The sequence below is a fragment of the Ambystoma mexicanum genome, chromosome 4q, assembly GCF_040938575.1.
Source record: "Ambystoma mexicanum isolate Mex_15411 chromosome 4q, UKY_AmexF1_1, whole genome shotgun sequence".
NCBI classification, from domain to species: domain Eukaryota; kingdom Metazoa; phylum Chordata; class Amphibia; order Caudata; family Ambystomatidae; genus Ambystoma; species Ambystoma mexicanum.
Genome location: NC_090928.1, coordinates 196,144,329 through 196,168,434, shown reverse-complemented (window position 1 = coordinate 196,168,434; position 24,106 = coordinate 196,144,329). Strand labels below are relative to the sequence as shown.

Here is a 24,106-nt window from a genome sequence, read left to right as displayed (position 1 = left end):
ACCCTTGCCTTGTGCCCTGTCTTGGTCCTGGCGTTTGTCTCCCTACTTACCCTGCTGCCAGCATTTACCTCTACGGGTCCTGTTCTTTACTGAGCTGTCCGGGACTTGGGTTATCCCTCTTGCTCCTCTGGCTGCCTGAATTTTCCTACTTTTCTCTCCTTTTTCTTCCACATCTGAATTTGGCTCTTGCGTTGCCTCTGCCTTGTGCCTCCATCCAGTATCCTGGAAACCTGACCTGCTTCAGCCCAGTGAATATCCAGCGACATCACTGCAATTGGATATCCAGCTTGGCCTTCCCTGCCAGTGCTTGCACTTTTCCAACGCCACGCAAATCAGCAAAGTACCGTCCCATTGCCTTGGGAGCTAAGCCAGGGTCTACCTGTTCCTACCAGGCAGACTTTGGGTTGGCTCCCTGCGTTACAAGTTCTTTTCGTCAGCACTACGTGATAGACTAGCTACCTCTTAACAGCAGACTTCTGGAAGACCAGGTACACCGCGCCTTTGTGACGTGTTATACATCAGAAGCCCCCCAGGAGTCGGGTGTGCTAGCAGAGGTCTTGGGCAAATGCACCACAATCTGGTCTGGCATCCCCCTCCAGAAGGATGTCCTGCATGTGGTGCGGAAGGTCTTGGAAAAGCCCCGGGCCAACTCCCAGATGAACAAGAAGTTGGGCCGCAGGTGTAGGCTGACGGACAAGGAGCCAATCCTCCTTTCCCTCCCACCTGCAGCCCCATTCCTATGTGGTGGTTGCGTCCTCGTTGTATTATAAACCATCGTCTTCCTCGTCTTCCTCCATGGCAGCCGCCTCCAGTTGCCTCTCCAAGGAGGACAATGTCCTTGAGTCCTTGGGAAAGCACTGTTACTCCATCTCAGGACTGCATCTGCGGCAAACCAACGCGGATGCCCTCTTGGCTGTGGCTAACCAGAAGCTGTGGCCGGGAGCTCGGGGAATTTCTGCCCGACCTCCCTTTAAATAAGCAAGCCTCCTTCAAGGCCGGTCTGACAAACGCCCAGGCCATTGCGCAGGACCTCATGGAGTCTTCGTTCTCCCGCATCGACACAGCCAGCAGAGGGCTGTGCCTTGCAGTCGATATGAGAAGGACGGTGTGGATGCATGCTGCAAAGTTTTCATCTGATGTGCAGGAGTAGATCCTGGATTTGCCCTTTGAGGGTGTGGACCTTTTTCATTCTTCCACCGATAACGAATTGACAAAGAAGAAAAGCTCCATTCAAACCGCTAAGTCTTTGGCCATCTTGACAAAACCAGGTCAGAAATCCTTCCCTCAGTCAAGGGCAGGACTGAGTTCAAAACCTGTGCTTTCTCCGGCTTCAAGGTGTTCCAATACCACGGTACACGGAGGCCTCACAGGTCACCCAACGACAATGGGAGGAATAAGCAGAAGACGTCACCTGGATTTTTCCACTCCCCCCTCCTCTGCCCCTGCCTCTGCCGCCAAGAAGCAGTGACGTCAAGGTCAGAGAACACAGCTCACCTGTGGGGGGCTGTTTGGCTCTGTTCCAGGACACCTGGAAGCACCTCTTCATCAACCGGTGGATCCTCTCTGTAGTCTCCACGGACCTCAGTCTTCCTCTTCTTATGCCTCTTCCATCCTCTCCTCCTCTTCTTCACATCGGGTCCCTGGGCCTTTTTTACAGCAGGTCCTTCCATTCTTGGAGATGCAGGCTATAGAACCGGTTCCTCTTGTAGACAAGGGCTTCGGTTACTATTCCAGGATTTTTGTGGTTCCTAAGAACAAACAGGTAGTCCTGGACCTGTCTTTTCTATATCTGTCTTTACCGCTGGAAAGCTTCAATATGATTACTCCTGTGCACATATCCGAGTCTCTGTATGCAGGAGACTGGATGTGTTCCCTGAACCTAAAGAATGAGTACCTGCATGTACTCATATATCAACCGCATCAAAAATTTCTGCAGTTCACGATTATTTTCTGCCACTTCACTACAAAATTCTACCCTTCTTGCCTTAACTCGGCCCCTCGTGTCTTCATGAAGTTGCTGAACGCAAAGGCCGGCCTTCTCCGCTTGGAGGGCCATCATCTATACCCTTACTTGGACAACTGGCTGGTGAGGGTGGGGTCACCTGAAGCGGTGCGGCACTCCTGCCAGATACTGGCGGATATCCTTAATCAGCTCGGGTTTTCCCTCAACCGGAGGAAGTCACTTTTGTGCCTATCTCAGAAACTGGTCTTCTTAGTGGTGCGTCGTAACACTACCGTTCAGCGGGGGTTTCCTACGTCCAAGAGGCTTCTGTCCCTCCGCAAGGCAGTGGGGCACTTTCTGGCCAACGCGACCACCTCAGCATTGTGGTTCCAGCACATTCTGGGCCTTATGGCTTACTGCATGCTCACTGTACAGCACACCTGCCTCAAGATGAGGTGCCTCCAGCTTCATCTGGCAGCCAGTTGGGATCAGTAGACTGGGGTTCAGTCAGACAGGATCTCTATAGTGCCACTCCTTCTGGCCGATCTTTGTTGGTGGCTAATGGATGATGATGTTTCAGTGGGAGCCCCCTTCACCCAACCGGAGCCTACCCTGGTGAGGACGCCAGACTCCTCTTTCAGGCTGGGGGCTACTCTGGAGGGCTATCGATTCATGGAACATGGTCCAGGACGGAAGCCCTCCTACATATCAATCTGCTCGAGCTCAGGGCAGTGGGCCTGGCCCTGAAGGCATTTTTGCCCCTCATCAGGAACAAGTTGGTTCTGATCAGGATGGACAATTCTACAATGTTTTACCTGAACAAGCAGGGTGGCACCGTTATTCCCTCGTCTGCATGGAGGCGGTTTTGATCTGGGAATGGGCCCTGGTGGAGGGGATTTGGATTTCAGCAGTCCACCTGCTGGGGAACAGCAATGCAGAAGCGGATCAGCTGAGTCGATTGGTGTTCAACATCTACTAATGGGAATTGAACAACAACTCCTTTTTGCCCCTGTTGCCGCGTTGGGGGTTCGCAGACTTGTATTTGTTTGCATCTCCCCTGAATGCCAAGTGCCCCCCATTTCCCTCATGGGCAGGTCAGGGGTCACTGGGAGATGCATTCCAGATCTGTTGGCACTGCCGCAGGTGATATCCGTTCCCGGCCACCCCCTCTGCTCCAACGGACCCTCTGCAAGTTCCAGACCTACGTGGGCTGTAGCCTCATCCTGGTTGCCCCCCACTGACCTTTGAGACCCTGGTTTTCAGATCTGCTGCAGTTGTGCTCCTGTGGTCCCATCCATCTTTCGAACCACACCAGGGGTTTCCTGACACAGCAGGGTGGGGAAGTAGAACATCCAGACGTGGCCAATTTGTCCCTGTCAGCCTTATTCCTGATTAGTTGAGGCTTCAGCATGCCCAAAATTCAGATGACAACTGGGACGTCATTCAGCAGGCCAGGAGGCCCTCGACCCAGTCCCAATATAAGAGCAAATGGACTAGGTTCTGCCCCTGGGCTTGCGACAATAGTCTGGCCTGTCCTGACGGCATACAGGCCTGGATGGCATACAGGCCTTTTCAGCACACCTGGCTTGCTCTGGAGTTCAGGTGGACACTTGCTGCATGTATTTGGCAGCCATTGGGGCTTAGAAGAATCCCTCTGGGCATGTGTTTTCGGCAGCCAACTCAGTGCTTAAGGCCCACGTTAAGGGGTTGCCTAGGCTTTTTCCTCCGGTGCACAGGCCCTATCCGGTCTGGGACCTCAATGTGGTACTTGCAGCTTTGCAACGCAAGCCTTTCGAGCTGAGGGCCTCTGTGGACATGAGTTTGGTGACAGTAAAAACAGTTTAATTGGTGACTCTCACCTATGCGCGTAGGGTTATTGAGCAGCAGGCATTGTTTTCATGCAAGCCCTTCACCACGTTTTACAGCGACAAGGTCATCTTGCGTACTCACCCAAACTTCTTCCCCAAGGTGGTCTCTCTGTTTCATCTGAATCAAGAGCTCTGCCTGTCGGTGTTCTTCCCAAACCCACAGTCGTAGGCAGAGAGGACCCTACATTCCTTGGATCTCAAGAGGGTTCTAAAGTTTGATCTCTCTTGGGCGTAATCCTTCAGGAAGTCCGAGGCATTGTTAGTGACTTTTGAGGGCTCCTCCCCCGGCTCTCAGGCTTACATCGCCCGTTGGATGGTTCGGGCCATTTCAGAGGCGTAAACGGCCATGGGCAAACCTGTTCCTGAGGGGATTCATGCCCATGCGGTCAGAGCTAAGGCCATGCCTGTCGCATTTCAGAGACATGCTTCTTGAGCGGTCACCAGTAAGGCGTCTACGTGGGACACACCCTCGGCCTGCTATAGGCAATACTCACTGGACACCAGCACCAGACTTGATGCAGAGGTAGGTCAGGCGGTTCTGAAGAACCTTTTCACTTCATCCTAGATATGAGGCAGGTTGTCGCATCTCCACCCTATGTACTTGTTCGGTGGAATCGCCCACAAGGATGGAGGAAAGGGGACTGGACATATGAGTAATTAAAGTCTATTAGAACTAAGTGCGGGAGTATAGAAATATCAAATCCAGGGCTAGGAGACCATATGATTTCGCAATTTAAACTGCATAATAATATACCAATTTTGGAAGTGTCACCAGCTTTAGCATTTCTGGATGAAGATCGATCTGTGCTTAGCTCAAATGGAATAACCGCTCTAGGAGATCATTCACAAATCTGTTGAAGAAGAATTTTCAAAATATAAATGTTTTGAATTCCAAAAACATAAATGGTAAGAAACATGCGGAAACTAGTACTGAAACCATTGTCAAATTACTTAAAACCTGTGGTTGATGTAGTACTCAATAATATTGGACCTTTGAGACCTGCTTATAATCAACCAGTGGGCGAATCCAAACGACTTAGAAAAAGATAAATAAGGGGACTAAAAACTCAGGTGCTCTCAAATGCCCAATATTTAGTAGAAAAAAAAGTATTTGTCAAACTCATAGAAACTTGGTTAAGTCACCCAGAGTCGAAATATATCTGTGATAACCAAGCTATGATTTGACATTTGTGTAATCATAACAGCAAAGCCTTTTGGTTTTACATGAAAACAATAACTGGGAAGGAGAAAGGGTACCTTTTGATTGCTCTATAACGGCAGAAGTATGTGTCAAATACTTTACCAACAAATATGAATTGCAGCCAACATTTTGTGCAATCAATGATCCCTGCAAGGGACTTTCCCTAATGGGATCATGCCCATGGACCAGAGAGAATGTGGTCTGGGCTATAAATAAAATAAATTCATCAAGAACGGCCAGGCCTGACGGCATTCCAGCCTACATCATAAAAAGAGATCACATACTGTGGTCCTCTATTCTAAAAAATAAAATGTTATACAATCGTTTGTACTAATAGTAATCCAAGCACCTAGTCACAAGCGCTGATAGTGCCTATTCTTAAAAAGGTGACCCTTTGGTTGCCTCAAACTATAGGCCAATAGCATTGATGGATCGCTCTTCAAAGATTTTTTTCTATTCTTATTTTGAAAGAACAAGAACATGTTATTCAAAATTCTAAATATTGTTGTGTTATTAAGAAGGTTTCTGTAAGAGGATGGGGACCACATTGAATGCAACAATATTGTCTCGCTTTTTGGATACTGTTAAGAATAGTTCAAAAGGACCAATTTATATGGCTTCTCTCAATATGACATCAGCATTTGATCGCTTTATGAGCTCAATCTTATGCAATACAATTATTCAGATATGGTATTCCTGCAGATTTGGTACAGTTGATCTCCATTTTACATCGGGAGACCACTTATCGAATTCATATTTATCAAGAGGGAGCGATAACTTGTCCTATCAGAACTTGTACGGGAGTAAAACAGGGGTGCAATATGGCTCCCATATTATTTAACCTTTATATTTCTGACTTCAACACAATTTTGAAAGGTTGTAAAATAACGCCTGTAAGAATGGGTGCTTTTCGACTCCACTGGTTAGCCTTTGCTGATGATCTGATCTTCTTTGACAGAACACCTATCTGATGTTTATGCACTATGCTAAAATTAACAACTTAAAGGCCACCGCTCAAAAATCTAACATTGTGGTGTTTTCGAGATCTAAAAAAGTTAAAATTCTGACTTGGTCTCAGGGCCCCCGAACGAATTGAACACACCATGAACATGCGTTACTTGGAGTATGAATTCGGCTTCTGTCAAAATGTGGAAAGAATCACATGCCAGCAAAGTGTGACACTTGGTGTCACAGATGAAATGCCTCTATAACAAGCTTTGCAAATGTGTGCTGCCAGTGATCATGTACTATGTTTCAAAGGTTGAACCCATCCTACTATATGGGTTAGACATCTGTCTTCTTGATCTGGGGGATTACCTGAATAGTTTGCAGGGTCGACCGTGGAAAGAAGTGCTGGGTTTCTCCTATTCGTTACCAAATGCCATAATGAGACATGAGCTGGATCGGTTATCTTTATCATTCCGACTACTATGGAGACTTTTACTTAATTACTCTAAACTGCTAAATCCCCCTGTTAATTACTTTTATATGAGAATTTCAAAAAAATGAAAGAAGATAATATACCAGAGTCAATCTTGAAGTATAGGTTAAGAATGCAATCCCTATTACTTGATATTGACGCAACCGAAGAGGAACTTAATAGTCGTCCATGGAGTGTCAAAAGGAAACTTTTCAACTATGATTGGTCCAAGACATTGATCTATTGAGTGGCTATAAGCTTCATAAAGAGTATGAATGTTTTACTCATAAAAGGGAATATTTAATTCCCTACCTAAAGCGTTTCCCTTGCAATTATGCACAAGCACTGTACATGTGTTTTAAATTCAATCACTTCGCAACCAGAGAATGTACAAAGCATTGGGTTGTAACTAGGGCTCAAGGAGAGACTTTGTGCTGCCGATTTTGTCACAGTTCTCATATTCTGGAGACTGAGACACATTGTAACCAGCTGTCCCCATTTTGATATATTTTGATATATTTTGATTTTGGTATATTCAAATGTGGCAACCTTGGAGAATCTGAGTTTTCAGGTTGCGTCTCATGTGGGGTGAAAATGAAACCTTAGTTATAGCCCTCACTCTTTGTTTAGCCACAATTAATGCACAACTGCAAGATTTTCTTATCAAGACAACTTTAATTTTAAGAATTGTTTTATGATAATGTAAAGAAAATTTGTATTGATTGTATTTAAGAAGTTTTTTGTAATGCATGTATTTTTACTCTCAATTTCTGTGAAGATGTTTCTCTTTTGTAATGTTTTGAATAAACCAAATCGAAATAAAAAAATGTAAGAAAGTTACTCATCGTAGTGACTAGAGTACTCAGTCCCCTTTCCTCGGTACATCCCACCCACCTTCCCCCGCTAGTATGCCAAGGGCTAATACGTACAGAGTAGCCAGGTATTTAAGTGTCCAATGTGTTCAAAGGGGACTGAGGTGAGGCACCGCAGGGCGGGGCCTCGGTAGGGCGCTCCCACGCCCGAGACCGTGGCCCAGCACGCTGTACTAAATTTAAAGGGAAGCAACATTTTTTCGCTGCCAAAAGTTCCGGTACCAGCCCCATGTTGGGGGACGCCCCACAGGGATGGAGGAAAGGGCACTATGGACTAAGAGTACTCTAGTCACTAAGGTGAGTAATAATAATTTGATGCATGTTCCCTCTGTATATGTCTGGGAGTTTAGATTTGCCATCTTTCTATCCTTTTATGTTTCGGTTCTGCTGTTTATCACCCATCTTGCCAGGACATTTTTTGTGTCTCATTGTTTGTCGTCTTCCCTTTTGCCTTTGTCATGAAGTCTTACTTTGACCACATGGGACGTTTTAGAAGTTTACATCTTTGGTTGATTTATTACCATACCGGGGGCATCCACTTTCAGATGGCAGGACAACTCTCTATAGCAGCCTTCCTCTTTTAGTGCTCCAACTCCTCTTAAAATCTCATAATCTCTAAAGGTATAACTTGCCAGCTATGCAGTCCTGGATGCCATTTGTAAGGATGCCTTAGAAAGAAAAGATTAGGCCATTTAGCGTCTGCTCCTTATCAGAACAAATTGTGTCTAATCGACAAACAAGCAAAAGAAACAGTGCATAAAGGTATTTGAACTCTAATTACAAGGTTGGCCAACCTGAACAAGGGTAGTACCACATAACCTACATCCCAGTCTTGTCACATCCACATAGTCTTCTTCCAGTGAAAAAGAGTACAAGACAGTAAGATACAGAATCAACACAAGCTACAAATCAGATTTTAGCCTATGTGACAAATGCTTAAACAAATTAAACAAATCTTGTTTTCAATTATTAGTAATCCAGTAAATAAAACAAGGACACTCTCAAAAACATGTTTCCCCCGCTTTAAAGAAGTCATCATAGGAGGGCCCCTGCTTTATGGTGGGAAATAATTAAAAAGCAGACTTCTTGACTGAATTATGTCTGTGTGCCCACTAACCCTTCCTACCAGGTTTTTCATAATATGACAAGACCACCAAGAGTGTTGGGGTTGGCAGCTGGAACAAATGAATATGTAAACCCAGGATATTCAAATACCAACCCCTTATGATGGGAGCAACCCAGAGGAGCGTCTGATGCCTGACACTGGATCTATTCGCTTTGTGACTCATTTTGGTACCTTCCCTCAACTGCCCCTTTATGTGCCAGACTTAAACGCATCATAATTTCCCTTTGAGCTACCTCAGTGTTTAACAAATGTCAACACCATTTTTGTTCAGCTTAACCATTTGTCACAGAAAATGTGTACACAGGTTGCAAAACACAGCACCTAGAAGGATGGCTTTGCATGAGCAGAATACCTGGGGAAGGAGGTAGAGAAGGAAGTGAGGTTGTGTTCAAGAAATAATGCAGTATAGTGTATTAAACATAAACATTCATCAGTTATTTGAATAACTCACTATTAAAGGTTCTTCAGTGCGAAAGTCATGGAGGGTTGTGGGTGGGAGAAACTTCTGTTTCGGCTTTGTAGCTTTTGAGGGCAGGTTTATAGATGAAGGTGGAGGCACTTAAATGGAGTTTTTGCCATTTCACTAAAGCGCTGCAAAGGGCATAAATGAATAAAACTGGTACAAGTACATGCGAGCAAAGGGTGTGTAGGAGAGAAGAAATACAGTTTATAAGTGGAAAAATATGGTGAGTTGGTGTAAATGAATATGGATTGTAAAAATGTGGCAGGAAATAGTAAGCCTAATGCACTTTCACTCTTAAGTATATGATCTATTAGATGCAAGTGTTTTCCTGTGGACCCCATCTGCATAATTAATCTTTTATAATGCATGTATTACCGGAGACCAGTCTCTAACAGTGGACCGGTATTCAAACCTGTGTAGCTCTGCGTTGTCTTGCTTCCAAGACGAGCGCGTAACCCCAGAGCTCTCCTCCGGGCCCACGAGGCATGGTCCCAAAAAAAGTTTTATCGAAAGGAAATATTCTTGCGTTTCAAGATCTTGCAGGATAGTTTGTTTCGCTCAAACCCTTTTTTGTTAATAAAATAAAGAAAATACTGGTCAGTAAGTAATTTTCTAGAAACCTTAATTTTACCCATATTGTTTATTGTTAAAAAATCAAAAAAAAATATTCTTATTTTCATCCTCAATCACAAAAGTAATGATGTGGTCCTCTTAGTTCATTCACATTAATTTAGCTTCAATGTGTGCACCTCTTATTGCTCTTTGTTCATGTTCAATTTTTTAAATGTAATTGGTGCATTCTTTATTGCTCATCCTCATTGATTTAGTTTCAATTAGTACATCCTCTTATTTTTAAATTAATGCATCCTCATTAGTTTTGATAAGAGCATCCTCATTGATTTAGTTTTAATTGGAACATCCTCTTACTTTCAATTAGTGCATTCTCTACACGTTTCACCATTTCAAATGGCTCATGAGACGGAATGGTGTTTTTTTGAACCCTAAATAACAATGACGGAGGGAATAATCGTTTCTATTAAACAGTTGATCACAATGCAAAAGGGAAAGAATGATCTAAATATATAAATTGGAAAATCTGTTGGTTCCTCGCACCATTCCACCAATCTGCACCAAATTTTGCATAGTCACCTGTGACGACCCTCCAGACGACACTGGCTACAGTACATGCGGACACCCCATCCTGTTCCCTGGATTTCAGCCCCTGCACACATGAGACGGTTGCCTAGAAGCGGTGAAACATTAAGGTGGGAATCATTTTAAGCATCTCAATGCAAGGAACAAAACTCTGAGGTCCCCTTGAAAACCACGTTTCAAGGCCCTAGGATGCGCTGTTCCTGAGATATTTGCACCGCAACGCACTGCCTCACGCCAGGATGAGGCGACGGGTGTGCAGAGCGCACAGAAGGTCCAAATATGCTGCAGCACGCCAACTCTCGCCTCCACGTCTGCTCCAGTGTATGTAAGCCAGCCACACATGCCCATTCTCAGTGCAGTTTACTTCAGAGTGCAAAGCACATCAAATGATAAGTGACTCGGAAGAGGGACCTACAGAATCATTAATTTTAAGCAATGAATGACAGTGTTATGTCTGTCTGCTGCCTAAATGACATTTGCACAACCTACCCCTTTCCCCAGATTTCATAACCTCAACACATGACATGGTTGCCTGAAATCGGCGAAATATCAATGTGGTCATAGAAAACCGGCCAAAGCTCATTTTAAGCATGTTGATACAAGAAACAAGAATCAAGGGTCTTTGAAAAACACATTTCAAGTCCCTAGGATGTACCGTTTCTGAGATATTTGCACCGCATCACGCAGCACCCGGCCAGTGTGAGGCGACCGGTGGGAAGAGCGCACAGTATGTCCCAGTATGCTGCAGCACACCAACTCTCGCCTCTCCTTCACGCCCAGTCCAGGATATGTTTAAGGTAGTTGCACGTGCCCATTCTCTGTGCAGTTTGTTTCAGAGTGCAAAGCACATTAAGCGACTTGGCACAGCGACCTACAGGACCATTCATTTTCAAAAATTAAGGAGTATTATGCCTGTCTACTGAACCTGTGAGACTTTTTGCTAGTCTAAATACATAATTAGTTTTCAATAATTAATAGCTGTAATTATTGCTGAAAAGAGAATAAATGAGCAAAACCCAGGGACAAGGTACATGAAAGGCAGTGGGGGTGTCGATGAGAAGAATGACACTTTTGGTGGGTGGTGCAAATGAAAATGGGTTGAACAACATGGGGAGGTGAGGAAAGGTTAGACCCTGGATATATTTGTAAAGCTTTGTTAGGAATTGGAAGACTCTGTATAAAGGATCTTCACCCGGCAAGGGGGGAATTTCCTGGTGTACTCTTCATGCCCTTATGGTGAGGAAGAGGTGACCTGTGACATCCGGCGGGATGAAGTGATCTTCCAGGTCCACAGGGGCTGCCTCCCTTGCCGGAAACCCTCTTTCCAGGTCAATACTTTAACCAGGGACCTCTCCACTCAGCTGGAGGAGGCCGCTGAAATAGCCAAACCGGAAATCTTTCCAGGCTTCAGGCAAATGGTTGAAGAGCAAGTCAACCTAGATGATGCCTGTGAGGCTCTGGAGCAAAAGCTGAAGCAGGTGTTCTTAGATTTTCAAGATCTATTTGTGGTGGACTCATATGACTGTGGTCGCATCGAAATCCATACAACAGCAATTCCCACGGACCGTGGTATGACTCCAGTGTTTGTGAAGCAATACCGCTTGCCTCTCGCATCCATGGAGTCCCTGAGAGAAATCATCAAAAACCTTGAGTCCCAAGTGATAATTCGTCCAGTCCACAGCACCTTTAATAATCGAGTGCTGGGGATTTTAAAATCGAATGGCCAGTGGAGACTCTATGCTGACCTAAGGGAGCTGAACAAACTGGTCCATATGTCCCGATGACAGCGTAACTGGTGGCCTGATGGATGAGGAACTGGGCGTGAGTTGATGATCATCGAAGGGAAAAAGGGTAAATCGTGGTGACAAACACATGAAATGGGCAGCAGCAGAATACTTAAAACACTGTCATACTGAGTAGACCTGGGATGGAGTGATCAGTTTTACTACCCTGAATCCATATGAATTATCTCCCAAGTTAGCAATAGAATACAATGGGACATGAATTTGGGATAACATACCCATAATTGTGTGAGCTAGTGTTATCAGTAAGTGACCTTTACTTTTTGAACCCAAAGTCATTAGAACATAGTGAACATTGCTTTTTCCTGAACGAAAGATGCAAGTTTTCTTCTAATGCAGAATTTATTTACCACAATGTGATTGTCTATAATACAGTAATCCCTTTACCTTCTTGAATTGGTAGAAACAGAAGACATTTTAAATGATGTTTTTTTATAAGGATCATTGTATGTCTACACATTTGAATATACTGATTGTGTTGCATTGATTAGCCAAGCTTGCAATTTTGTTTTGTGGCATGCAAAGTGATAATTTATCATTGTAATCTAATTTCATATTGTTTTACATTTAATTACATTATGTTTAGATTGGAGATTATGGGCCAATGTGGACCTATCCAACTTCCACGTTTGACTGCGTTGTGGCAGATCCCAAAAAAGGTTCTAAAATGTATGGTCTCAAGAGCTACATTGAGTATCAGCTGACCAATACGGTAAGTACACTGCTTTACTGTGAATATAAGTCTGTTCGATCAATGCCATAAAAATCACTGCCATTTTAGTCTACCATGACCTACAACCCTAGTACCCCTGTAAAATGTTGCCTTATAAGTACAGAAATATTTGCTACGCTTATGAAAGTGCCTAACCAAGCCCTTGAAACTTATTGGTCCGGACATTTCAGCAGTTATTTTATACATGCTAGCTAGGGATGTTTGGCTTTAGAAATGTGTGCAATAAAAAAAGTAATTATTTCAAAGATCAGTATTAGCTGCATGTGTGTGAATATCATTTAACTATAGACTTTGCAATATTTGGAACTGTAGAACTATTTGTTTTTACATGGTATAACTTACAGCCTGTGGGCTGGGCCACGCTGAATGTGTGCGTAATTTTTCTGCAGCTGGGTTCACGGTCAGCCTTATTTGTCACTTGTTACATGTTGGTAGTGCCCCTTTGGTCTAGCTACCTGCCTACCCACAATGTGTTGCTATGCAGCAATATGGTTGGAAGTGACAGACCGAATAAAAATGACGCTGCAAGAGACTTCAGTTTGGTACAGATATAACATTTTAGTAGTCTTTGCAGATTCATAGGTGCTCCTCACTTAGTCGGAACAACCTTCTGCAGCCATGTTGTGTTTCAAAGGTGACTAGAAGCTGCTCTCCTGCCCTTGGTGTTCTACAGAATAAGTGGAGGGAAGTATCTGGGACAGATTGTCCTTCATGGAAATGGTGATAATTCCTATCCAAGTTGTAACTCTGAAAGGCTGGCATTGTATCAGCAGAGTCTGTCAAAACATACATTCTTTCTGGCCGTTTTGGTGGGAGGGTTTATCAAAGAGACATAATGTGACATTGTTATTTTCCACATATTCCGAGTGTGGTTTCTAGATGCTTTGTCATGGTTCTGTTGCTGTGCTGGCATATCTGTTGCTTAGGGTCCATGTCTATCCATAATAGGACTACTGCATGATTTAACAAGACCTCTTTTTTTTGTCTTCTCAAAGGCTGGAGACCCTTAATATGTTCCTTGCTCATCTCCAGCTTTCTTCCAAACCCCTCATCTTAGTATTCCCATCCTCACCGTGTTGCCATTTACTTTGGGAAATACTTGTTCAATTAAACAAATCTCTTCTTTCCATCTTCTCTCTCCACACTCCAGACAGGCCAATACCAAGAACTACTAGGAGAAGCCCTTTCAGGTGTCCCCAGATCCATCCTAGCCATTTGAAGAAGAGACAATCATTTAGGCCTTTATAAACCATAGCCAGAGTCTGTGGATAAAACTGAAATAGTTATGGACTTGCGTATTGTTCATGTGCTGTCTGAAGTAAAGTAGTTTTGAATTGATAACGATCTACTGACCGAGGGTGATGGGTTGCTTTAGGACTGGCTCACAATATCTTTCATGGTGCAAGCAATATGCCATAGTTACTCAGTTTGACTTTGGCCCGATTTTCTGGCTTTCAGAAGGAACATGTAACGCCTCCTTTCTTGCCTTAATGATTATTCCTAATTTTAATAGTATGATTTGTGTTAAGAATTGAGTAATTCAATTTTAAATTGTTGGCTTCTCAGAAATAATGCCCTTTTGTCACTTATGTACTCAACTAGCTTTCTTGCTCAAGATCAAGAGACATTACTATAAGTCTTAAAATGAATAATGTCTCCACGGTCTCATTGTGTCATGATTCCTGACCCTCATGTCCCCAGCCCTCCAAGATGTCAGGCTGGAGCCAGGCCACGATCACCTACCAAAGACCCACTTGGAGTCAGACTTGGCGCTTGTGGCACCAGACTCACTCACTCCCATAGGATAACATTGGGGATTGGACTTGAAGTGCACTGATGGGGACAAGATGGATGCCCCCACATATTTCGGTTCTGCATGTGCCGTCTAGTCTTTTGGGTGTGGTTCAGCCCAGAGACACCTGGGATATCCAAAGACTATTTAAGCCACACCCAGGCTGAGAAACATGCTTTGCGTTTTCTGCACCTGCAGCGTGACACTCACCGTGTTCGAATCGGTCTCCAGTAGGCCTGCATCTTTCTTCTGCGTTCAGCTCCTGCAAGAACAAGAACACCTTTAGGAACAGCCTTACCTTGCAGCGCTTCTGCCCATCATTCATCGCTCCTTCTGTTCTGCAGGCATCTTCGGCTGTGTCATTCCCATCCCGGCACGCCACTTCCTAAGGAAAAGGGAAAAGAACAGAAAAAAGGCATTAGTAAGCATTCTGCAAATCATTGCTTATTTTTAAATACTGTATGAGCTTCAAACGCTTACCTGAATCGCAGCCGCTCTGGGGGAACTCTGTCTCCGGAACTTCTCATCCATCTGCAAGAGGGAAAAGACACTCCAGGTTAGCGTGGAAACATCTAGAGGCGCCGCGTACCGCGCTTACCCACCGCATTTGTTCTTCATAACCGGCAGCCACGCTGAAAACGTCGAAGCACCTAAAAGACAGAAAAAGAACGCTCTCACTCACCTTCAGCGCTACTCATCTCAGCAGCACGCCGCCATCCCTGGAAGCCAGCCATCATCTAAGGAAGGAAAGGAACGAAGTTAGAGAACTGTTCAAAAGACTCATTATACTTACCTGTCGGACTCTTGCCAGTGAAGTAACTAGGTAGCAACGAGCCCGCATCAATCAACGCGCACCTGCGCTGAAAGCAGGACGGCGAGCACACTATCCAAGAAAACAAGGTGCGCTGTGGATCAAAGGGAAGGGTTGGCCCCCGGGGAAGAAGGGCTTCAAGCACACAGAGACAATAGGGAGTTAAACTCTACCAATCCTTTGTTTCAGGCCCAGTCTCCAGTCGAATAGCCTCCAGGGAAGGGTTTGAGGTAATAAGAGGTCAGAAAGGCTGAGTGACGTCCCTGTGAATACCAGGTGAGCGTTACACATTGAAGTACAGAATGCAGGCCATCAAGTTGATTCATAGGTGGCAGTACTCACCCGCCAAATTAGCAAAGATGTACTCGGGGGTGGACTATCGTTGCTGAAAATATCGGCAGAGAGATGGGGACTATTACCGCATGTGGAGCTGCGCACACATGCAAAGGTATTGGGGTGAGGGGGTTCTCTCATGAATGAAAAGGGTTGACGGCATAAGAAGAGTGCTCTCGCTGCTACTGGTACCTTTTGGGGTAGTTGATGAGGAGGATGAAGAGGGACTTGTGACATATGGTGCGAGTGCTCTTGGTGGTGGCTAGAAGCTGCATGGCTGAGCTGTGGAACCGAAACAAGACCCACAGAGAAGGATTGACTTCAAAAGGTGAGGGCTATCTATGATGTGGAGTATTTAACTCACCTACTGGATGAGTCTAGGACAGACCTGTAAGGGGCTCAGCTGCCCTTCTTTGACAAGTATGTAAGGTAGACAGATATAGGAGTGTTAACATGTGCATGGAGAGCATAAAGGGTTAGAAAAAGAAATTGAAACACTGGAGAAAGAAATTCAAGATATGGATACGCCTGAGGTGACGAACCAGAAACATTTCAAAACTATGGACAATATACTCAAACGACATCAGGATGAAGTAAAACTGAGGAAGACACGCAAGGTCTCTAGAGACGATCGAGATCATAGATAGGACCGAGTTTATACTTCCAACAGAAATATGATTAGGCGAAACCAACGTCCAGGTAAAGGACACCAGGCATATCACCAGTTAGCTCTTGGGTAGCACCATAAGAGAACTCAGAGTGAGAATCAGAGAACATCTCAATTACCTGATGACATATGATCGAAAAACACTGCTGGCAGAACACTGGTCTAAAGAATACTGGATGGAAAATGGAGAAGACTATTGATAGAGAAAAATTCTTCGGCATGAAGCATATACAGATGGATTCAAGGTTGGGGGATCGAAAAGTGGTCCTACGTTGGGAAGAGGCAAAAACCATTTGCAGATTAAGGACTACCACTGAAGGATTGAATTGGGGTCATGAGATGCATGTGTTTCTTTAAAAATGTCAGATAAATGCACTATTTGCTGTCTCTTCATTCTGATATTGATTATATACATGCATATTCTTCATAAGTAACTCCATTGTGATGTGTATGTAATAATATTTTCCATCGCCCTACGAATAATGGAGTCCAATCCAGTTAGTTACTCCAATTTGTAATGGGTGCCTGGCAACTGCTTGCAAATACGTGGTCTCGTAGCGAGACAACACTAACAAACTATTATTTTAATTACTTATATGGAAGTTAAACATAGGGTATGGACCATGGAATGGCACACATAAGAGCCGGGATAACGTTTAATTGAGATAACGTATGCCATTTGTATAATTCACCAGCAATGGATTCTTTACAGACCTTTATGGTTAAGAGTAGATAATATGTGTAACCTCTAAATACCCATACCAGTGGACAAACTGTATTGATGCTAAGAAATCAATTTTTGTGTCACATTTGTTCGTGCCACGCTATTTCTTACACTAGCATAGTTTTGGTACGGCATATACAAGTGACATCACATACTGTTTTAGCTTCACAGGTATAAATACGGCTTTAAAATGGCGACCGCTTACTCGCACACGGAACGCTGCTATACTGAAAAACTGGGACACAGGATCCGTCACGAATTGAGGTTAGAATTATATGGTATTGGACATAATTTGGGTTTATTTCTTGGGTATCTCACCCATTTACTAATATGAAAAACAGGTCTCATTTAGGAAGTCAAATTAATTCTAAGGAACATATTTGGCATTACCCAACGCGATTGAACATTGAAAATGGAACATTTGTATTTACAAAGATATGGCACAGGTACATCATACTAGAATCCTTTTCTTTTTCACATGACTACTTCGAGACTGTCTTTAAACAGTAGACAGCTTATACATATACTTTGTATCTTCCATATTGCATACCTAGTAGGTGTATTCAATTTGGCAGTCCATTTTTCATAGAGAATACTTAAGGGGTATGTACTTTCAAATATGGGAATTGATAATATATTTACCAACTTAATCATAATTACAAGATTTATGGATGAAGTATAGGATTAATATTCTATTATTGTTTTCTTTTTCTTTTCTCTCACACACCTAACATGTGTCTCTTTGAATTGCAGCAATGTATAGGTTAAAATGAATACAATTCAAATGTGAATGATATAACTGTCAATAATATGTACATATTTCCGTTTGACCAAATAAACACATTTGTCAATATATTTTGGAATTATAAATACCATTGTGGGTTAGGTGACTAAGTGATTTTGGCTTGAGAAAACCATTGAATGGGTGAAACATATGCACATGCCCCAATAGGTTTATGTTGGCACTCTGTGACACATGAATCACATGGTAATTTGTGACATTGTATGCTCATTTGGGTACTAATGATGCAGTCAGAACTTGCTAGTATTCTATTGTTGCACCAGATAATCCTAACACACATGAATTGGTGTCATTCCAACTTGATTTTATAGTCCAATAATACATGATTGTTTTGACTGCCCTTAGTGGTTAACACGTGTTTTGGCCTTTAGACCTTTTTCAAAACCGGGCTTGATTAAGATTAGTCAACACTTCTGAATAAATATCACATATGTCACATCAAAAGAAGAAAAATAAAAACAAAAAATAAGGAAATAACAAATATATAAAAGACAGAGAATTCGGATAGGTGGTAGTCGGGATTGATGGGAGAAAAGACAATCAAATTAATTGATTAATTCAGCTTGATCCTTGTTGGATAATAGCAGGTTGCAATTTTGTCTTGTGATATTATTTCAACTCTTGTATAGTACTACATTAAATATCACGTTCAGATTTCTATGGAAGAGACCAGTGGGCTCGTCAGTGAGGCAATGGCTCCAAGATGTACGCAGGCGGAGCCTGGCTGAGGTAGATTACTTGAATAGACACAAGGACCCGGAGGGGGAGAATGTACTGGTGATGTATTGGGGACAATTGTTGAATGAACTGGCATCCCCCAGGACTTAAAACCCCTGTGATCTGACCTAAAGCCAAAACTAAAAAGGTGGGAGAGGGGGGGAATCTAAATCGAAGGGCAGTGGTCAACAGCCAGTGTAGTGTGCCGAGATGACGGGGGCTGCAGGGACGTCATTTCACCAAAATGCCAGGGGTAGCGGAAGTGACATCACATGACCCTTGACCTCTGATGACATCACAGGAAGTTATGTCATTTGACCACACCACGCAGTGGCATCACTGGAAGTGATGGAACACAACCTTTCACCCCTTGACAAAACAGGAAGTGCGATCACATTGCATTGTTCCTAAGTGCACTACTAAAAATATGGTTACGATATCACTGTAATGTGATATACATTTCATACAATAATGGGGTACCATAGGCATAGTTAATATCAGTGTGAATAGGCCTGTATTACCAAATTACTGTGAATACAACCAAACGTCCAAGGACAAATGATAATGATGTGTTATTATATAGCTCTTAAGCGTTTTTTTATAGAGCCTAATCTGTGTTGGCACTCATTTATCAACCTCAGAAAGTTGAAAGGCTGAGTTGGCCTTGCTGGGATTCAAACCTGCAACCTGCAGATCACACACACATCGCAGCAGCGAACGCTCAACCCAATGAGCTATCTCACTGGCTATAGCTATCTTACCGGTTACAGTAAAATGAGCATTTACATGTCTGAATGTTCTCAAAGTCAGAAAGTACCATTAAATTGTTAACTGAGATTCAACAGCAGGCCAGTTCATCTGCAGGTCTGTTGCAAAGTTGGCCACATGTCATGCCAGAGTGGATCTACTTTTCAGGCTTCAGAGGTAGGCAAAATACATACCATTAGGAGAGTTTGTAACACTGTATTAAAGAATTGAAATTAGCATGGTGAAAGCAGCGCACTCACACCGCATCATGTACTCTGGACACTCGTTACTGCATACATGCAAACAAACATCCTGAACAGTATGCCAGGAAAGATAGCCACATTACAACAAAGCACAATGAAATCAAGGGCCACTTTATGTGCTAAGGTCAAACATTTGTACACTGTACACAAGCTTTTAGGTGCAAGGATTTTGCCAAGTGAGCGAGGACACTGGGATGGAATGTCTTGTGATGATCGTAACAGAGACAACGGCAGAGAAAACGTGCTAGAACGGCAGCTTGCGAAAAGTAAAATACATAGTCAGGAATGGATGCTTATTCTAATGCTTTTTGGATGTTTTTGTCTGCATTGTGAATGTGAGGTGTTGAACAGACTACATCAGTGACTCAACCCCTGAAGTGTGCCTGAAATAAACGTTTAATGAGTCTAGCAATTACTGTATAGAATTCCAGAAAGACACATTATTTGTTATTCCTATCCTTTCTGATTTAGGGTCACTGCTCAATGTTACACTTGTGGAACCCCCTGTTTTTTTAAGAGGCTTGAACAAGAAAGCCAGCCACTCCAGAAACAAAGAGCCCCATGGCGCTGGCCACAGCCAAGGAGCTTCCATTTGTAAAGAAATAGAAAATGTTCACATTTTTTTTAGGCGTTGCAAGGGAGGCCACTGGGGTCGCATTTGTGACCCCCAAATGACGTCCCTGGGGGGCTGCGGGAAGCAAGGTTGGGCCGGGATGGCACTCGAGGTGGGGGGATGGGAGAGGGGCAGGGGTTTGGGGTGGGGGGAGATAGGGAGCTGAAAAGGGCAGGGCTGAGGGTAAGGGATGGGATTGTTGATGAGATGTTAAATGTTATAAGAAAAACTTCATAAAGAAATATATAAAAAATAATCAAGTTCACATTCATCTGATCATTTACAAATAGTTTTTTTTTAGGAGATATCCAATATGTCTTAAGTTAATAGATGCTTTTTTCCTTCAGCCTTGACGTTGCTTTGTTGATAGAAAGCTAGTTCTATAGATTTTACTACTTCTGAGCATTATTGGGTTAAATGCTGATATACATACATGATTACATTTCAATGGTCTTTAACATTAATTGTGTAGAAATCTGATACGTATCCAACGATTGCTTAGTTTATCAGTCTGAAGTTTCTCATTTTTCATGTATTTTCTCATTTTACGTAGTTTAACCTAGTCTTGATATTCTTTGAGTATGTCATGCATCTTTTGATAGTTCTTTTCTTTGGTGGTTTCTTGGGATTTCATTTCCACAATTTCTTTCTTAATTGATTCTATCTGATCTGAAGCTAGTACATGTTCCCTAGTCACATGCTCGACTAGAAGTTCTAACATTACTTGTGAACTTTTGTCAAGTCACATCATCTTCGTTAGAAAAGTCAGGGAAAATCTGGCCACGGATTGCTCTAGGTATCTGATTAGTTTGGATACAGTTTTTGAGGCTAACTAGTTCCCAATACTTATTAATTTTCTTTTTTGATATCCTTGCTTAGTTTATCAGACTGTAGTGGTCAGATGGAAAGTTTTAGCACAAGGCCCAGTTGAACTAACAGCAATATTTTTGACCGATTTACTAAGGTTTTACAACTTTAAGGGCCTGTGGACATTGTGGCCTAGCTTCACCCAATATTTAGATTTAAGAATCAGTTAAGCGTTTGTTACTACAAACTTTACCAGCCGTACTCATAATCATAAGGGGAGAGTTTTCGCATAGTGTTAAGCGCTATTAGAAAACCGAATAAGGCAAGTCTAAGATTTAGAAGTGATCATTTTTATTAATAAAAACATACAATTCTACGAGTAAGCTACTCGATAGATTGTAAAAGTTTGTAAACATTTTTTTACAGGGTTTTAACACAGTTATTGGAGTACATCTGACCATTACATACTGATAAACTAAGCAATCCTCGGATACATATCCGATTTCTACACAATGAATGTAAGTACCATCGAAATGTAATCATGTATGTATTCCAGCGTATAACCAAATAATGCTCAGAAGTAGAAAAATTAATAGAACTAGCTTTCTAACAACAAACCAACGTCAAGGTGAAGGAAAAAAAGTATTGATTAATTTAAGACCTATTGGATAGCTCCGACACAACTGAATTTGGGAATGATCAGATGAATGTGATATTTAATGTAGTAGTATACAAGAGTAGAAATAATGCAAGACAAAATTGCAACCTGCTAATACCAAACAAGGATCCAGCAGAATTAATCAATAATGAATTGTATTGTCTTTCCTCCCACCAATCCTGGCAACTACCTTTCCGAATTCTGTCTTTTATGTATTTTATTTCAACATTTTTTGTTTTTATTTTCCGCTTTCGATGTGACATATGTGATGTTTATTCGGAGGTGTTGACAAATCTTAATTAAGCCCGGTTTTGAAAAAGGCCTAATGGCCAAAATACGTGTTAACCACCCCCCCCTCCCCCCTCCCCCCACTCCTGGAAAAGCTGGCCATCTCCCAGCTTACTCTTCACACTGAATTGATTTGCTGTCTCCATGACCACCAGCCTGGTTTCAAAGCAGCCAGAAGCATAGAAACTGCTCTCCTGAACATCAGTGAAGACCTGCTCTCTAACCTTGATTCTAATCTCCCCTCTTTCCTCATCCTACTTGATCTCTCCTCTGCATTTGACACGGTTAACCATGCCATCCTGCACAACCGGCTCCATGATAATCTGGTTACCAGTGATCAGGCTCTGGCCTGGTTAAAATTGTTCCTCTCTGACCAACCCTCCCAGGTCCAACTATCTCTCTCTCTCCACTTGCAGTGTTCCCCAGGAGTCTAACCTTTCACCCTGGTTGTTCAACCAATACCTGGCACCTCTTCCCCCAATGCATTACTGCATTTTGCGCCAACTTCCGGTGCTATGCGGATGACACCCAACTCGCTTTCAGGCTCCCCACAGCCACCTCTTCTCCTTCTCTCATCCCGAATTGTCTCTCTGCAATCCAAGAGTGGTGCACGGCCAATGATGTCTGCCTGAATGCTAGCAAAATGGAGATTCTCCTCATTGCACACCTCTTTCCCCTCACTCTCTGGCCGGCCTCCCTTGGCTCCCACCTGCCAGGCTAAGAACCTCAGGGTTATTTTCGACTCCACACTCTCCTTCTCTCCTCACATCTCTGATGTCTCTAAGAAGTCAAACTACCAGCTGCACCTTCTCAGAGGTATTCTCCCTCTCCTCTCCTTCCCCCAGAACCTCACTGTTTCTAGAGTTCTCGTTCTGTCTAGGCTTGACTACTGTAACAACCTCTTTTTAAATCTGCCTGCTTTTACTCTCCGTCCTCTGCAACTCATCCAGAGCAGGACTGCGAGACCTGTCCTTGGCCTCAAGCACAGGGATTGTATCTCTCCAGCACTGAAATCCCTCCATTGGCTCTCAGTGGCTGCAAGGATCACATTCAAGACCCTTTGCATTGTCCACAAGGCCTTCTGGGGTCTGGGACCAAAATATCTTCAGCTTTCTCTTCTGAAATATCTTCCTACTCGAGCCCTTCGCTCCTCCACCTCCAACTCCTTGAGGGTCAGGTGCTTTTCCATGCAACAAGCTGGGGGCAGATCTCTCTCTTCGCCGGGCGCCTCCTTCTGGGACAGACTCCCTGCCTCTGAAACTTGAGCAGAACCATCTCTGGTTCCGTAAGCAGCTCAAGACTTTCCTCTTTGCTTCTGCCTTCTCTCTTCATCTCCCCTGCTGATCTCCTGTCTGATACTGCACTGGTTATCTGGCTACCCTCTGAACCACAGGCCCAGGCCCCTGTCCACCCAGCTGCACACATGCACTGCCTCCCGGCAACCCTGCACTTTGCGGTGTATCTATAATCCTAGAGTCCCCCTACCTGCCCTCTCTATCACTTGCTTTTTTGCACTGCCACCTGTTGGCCGCACTTTTGATGTTTAGATCCTATGTCCTGCACTTGCTCCTCCTCCCCTTCCCTCAGCACTTTTCCCCTTTCCTCTCCCTTGCACTTGCACAATCTCAATGTCACTGGGCCCAGTAAGATCGTTGTCTTGTTCCCCACCCCTGCCTCATCACGCTTTGAAACACTTGTGTATGGGCGCGCTATAAATAAAATATATCATATCATAAGGGCAGTCAAAACAATCATGTATTATTGGACCATAAAATAAAGTTGGAATGACACCAATTCATGTGTTAGGATTATCTGGCGCAACAATAGAATACTAGCAAGTTCAATCTTTTAGATGAAGGAAGGGGCACTCCTTTGTATTTCGAAGTGTGACAGATACCGCTAATTGTTATCAGTAATATTTGGCGCAAGGAGGCAGCCCTTATTCCCCACCTTCATTTTGTATAATGATGTAGTCGTCAATAGAGTCTGAATACATATAAACATTTGTGAATTTAAGAATCTTCTAATCTGCATATAATCACAAAGTCCAGCGCACAATGCCCAATGGAATATGTATAATTCTGTTCTAAGTTGACTCTCTGGTGAATAGTAGTCTCTGTTGGCTACTGCAGCAGGATCATTGAATAGTTAACATTGCTCAGTATTACATTTAGATAATAATCTTTGAACTTTAGGGTAGGCGTACTTCTTATTCACTCCTTACTTGGTTGTCCCTTATGTTTTTACAATTGATGACGATTAGCTTGAGGAGAGGGGGGGTAAGGATTAAAAGTGGTATATG

At 43.3% G+C, this 24,106-nt stretch overlaps 1 protein-coding gene across 2 annotated transcripts in view; it reads left to right on the top strand.

The window, feature by feature from the left end:
* Nucleotides 1-24,106, top strand: part of SNX9 (sorting nexin 9) — a 1,580,311-nt gene that overhangs the window by 841,741 nt on the left and 714,464 nt on the right. For both annotated transcript variants that reach the window (XM_069607724.1, XM_069607723.1), the window contains one exon: nucleotides 12,436-12,561. In XM_069607724.1, coding sequence (XP_069463825.1) covers nucleotides 12,436-12,561 — 126 coding nt within the window. The remainder of the gene's footprint in view (nucleotides 1-12,435; nucleotides 12,562-24,106) is intronic.